This window comes from Lipotes vexillifer, unplaced genomic scaffold (genome assembly GCF_000442215.2).
Source record: "Lipotes vexillifer unplaced genomic scaffold, Lipotes_vexillifer_v1.1 scaffold1145, whole genome shotgun sequence".
In the NCBI taxonomy this organism is placed as follows: Eukaryota; Metazoa; Chordata; class Mammalia; order Artiodactyla; family Lipotidae; genus Lipotes; species Lipotes vexillifer.
Genome location: NW_006778097.1, coordinates 339242 through 341440, shown reverse-complemented (window position 1 = coordinate 341440; position 2199 = coordinate 339242). Strand labels below are relative to the sequence as shown.

Genomic DNA, 2199 nt, shown 5'->3' with positions numbered 1-2199 from the left:
TTGCTGTGTCAACCTTGACCTAAATTTTTTTTTTTTTTCGGTCCGCAGGCCTCTCACTGCTGTGGCCTCTGCCATTGCGGAGCACAGGCTCCGGGCGCGCAGGCTCAGCGGCCATGGCTCACGGGCCCAGCCGCTCCATGGCATGTGGGATCTTCCGGGACCGGGGCATGAACCCGCGTCGCCTGCATCGGCAGGCGGACTCTCAACAATTGCGCCACCAGGGAAGCCCTTCATTAATTTTTGTGATTGAATAATGTTCCCTTGTATGTGTATACCACAATTTGCTTATCCGTTTATCAGTTGATGGACATTTGGATTACTTCCACTTTTTCGCTGCATGCTGCTAAGAATATTCACATACAAGTTTTTGTGCAGGCGTATGTTTTCTATTCTCTTGGGTGTACTAGGAGTGGAATCACTGGGTCGTATGGTAACTCTATATTTAGCTTTCTTAACAACTGCCAAACCGTTTTCCAAAGCAACTGCGCCACTTTACATTCCCACCAGCAATGTAGGAGGGCTTCGCCTTCTTCACATCCTCATCACCACCGTTACAGTCCTTCTTTTTAAATTATGATCATGCTAGTGAGTGTGAGGTACTTCCCGAGCCTTTTTACTTTATGTTCTTCACTTTAACACTGGGTTCCATGTTGAGGTGGGCTACAGACTGCCATAGGGTAACAGGATGGCCGTATCTTGTTACAAAGAAATGGCATGAGGCCGATATATTTTGTGGTTCCAAAGGAAGCTAATTCAGTAGCTGGTCACTTTACTTCCTCTTTGCAAACTGGGATAATATTTCAGGGTGGCTGCAGCTTCCCCCAAAAGAAGGCTCTCTGCTACCCCCATAACAAGGGCAGAGCCCACAGAGGTTAGCTAGGTGTGCTGGAGAGTCAGGTTTGGAAGAAGGCACTCACTAGCAGGGCAGGAAGGGTCCCCAGCAGGACTCGAAAGCCACCAAAGCAAGGATCATGTCTCCACCTGCCTTCTCTGCTGCCTGCTGTCCCTCCTCCTTAGGCTGGGAACATATTGCCTTTCTCTGCTCACCCCTACATGGCAGAATATGCCTGTTCAGAGCTCCCAAGATACTGTTACATTTCCACCCATGTGGGGAATCAGTCAGCCACCTGCTTATGATTTTTAATATATTTTTTTCAAACTACACAAGTATGCCCAGAGTAGGCCCCACACATCTCAGAAGAAAAATGCTGGGCTGTACTAGTGGAGTCAACTTTCTCTTAGCTTGAGCATCCTGAAACTCCATGCTGCTATCACTCAGACTGTTTTTCCAGAACACTTCTTTTAAAATAACTTTCAGAAAGTTGGACAAAGGGACTCATCTCTTAGGTTTATAGTCAAGCCTTGATGATCTTTTCCTAGGGATCTAACACAATTGGATTGCCTGCTTAGTCTCCCAGATTGAGAACTGAATGGTACCTCATGTTTCTGACATTAAAATCAGCCTCAAGGGCTCCCCTGGTGGCACAGTGGTTGAGAGTCCGCCTGCCGATGCAGGGGACACGGGGTCGTGCCCCGGTTCGGGAAGATCCCACGTGCCGTGGAGCAGCTGGGCCCGTGAGCCATGGCCGGTGAGCCTGCGCATCTGGAGCCTGTGCTCCTCAACGGGAGAGGCCACACAGTGAGAGGCCCGCGTACCGAAAAAAAAAAAAAAATCAGCCTCAATAGTCAGAGATGCCCATCACCGAGGACACAAGACATGTTCTGTAGGGATTATCCAAGGGGAAGTTTCAACAATGGTTTGGGTGATAGCAATGTTATGGAAAGTGATAAGAACCTCTCTCTGATGTTGAAAGGAACTAGACACTTTTTTTGAAATGTATCATTTTTTACTAAATATGTCTCCAAAACCTTAGTGCTCTGGCCATTCCTTAAAGTGAAAGTTACTTCCATGTAATATACAAGCTAACACAAAGAATCCTATCTAAATGTGAGCAGACAGACTAGAATCTGGGGAGATTTATTGTGCAGTAACCTTCGTCTCTCTTCTCTAGGCCGGAAATTAAGTTTACTTCAAATATGGAAGGATTTAACTGGGAAAACTACAGTGATGAAGATTTTGGTAATTACAGTTACAACACTGACCTGCCCTCTATTCTACCAGACTCTGCCCCATGCCAGCCGGAATCTCTGGATATCAACAAGTATGCCGTGGTCGTCATCTATGCCCTGGTCTTCCTG

General features: G+C 47.0%; 1 protein-coding gene across 1 annotated transcript in view; it reads left to right on the top strand.

The window, feature by feature from the left end:
- The first annotated feature begins 2037 nt into the window (after positions 1-2037).
- The window catches only part of LOC103068692 (C-X-C chemokine receptor type 2), a 1052-nt gene continuing 890 nt past the window's right edge, over positions 2038-2199 (top strand). The window contains exon 1 of the mRNA XM_007451433.1: positions 2038-2194. Coding sequence (XP_007451495.1) covers positions 2038-2194 — 157 coding nt within the window. The remainder of the gene's footprint in view (positions 2195-2199) is intronic.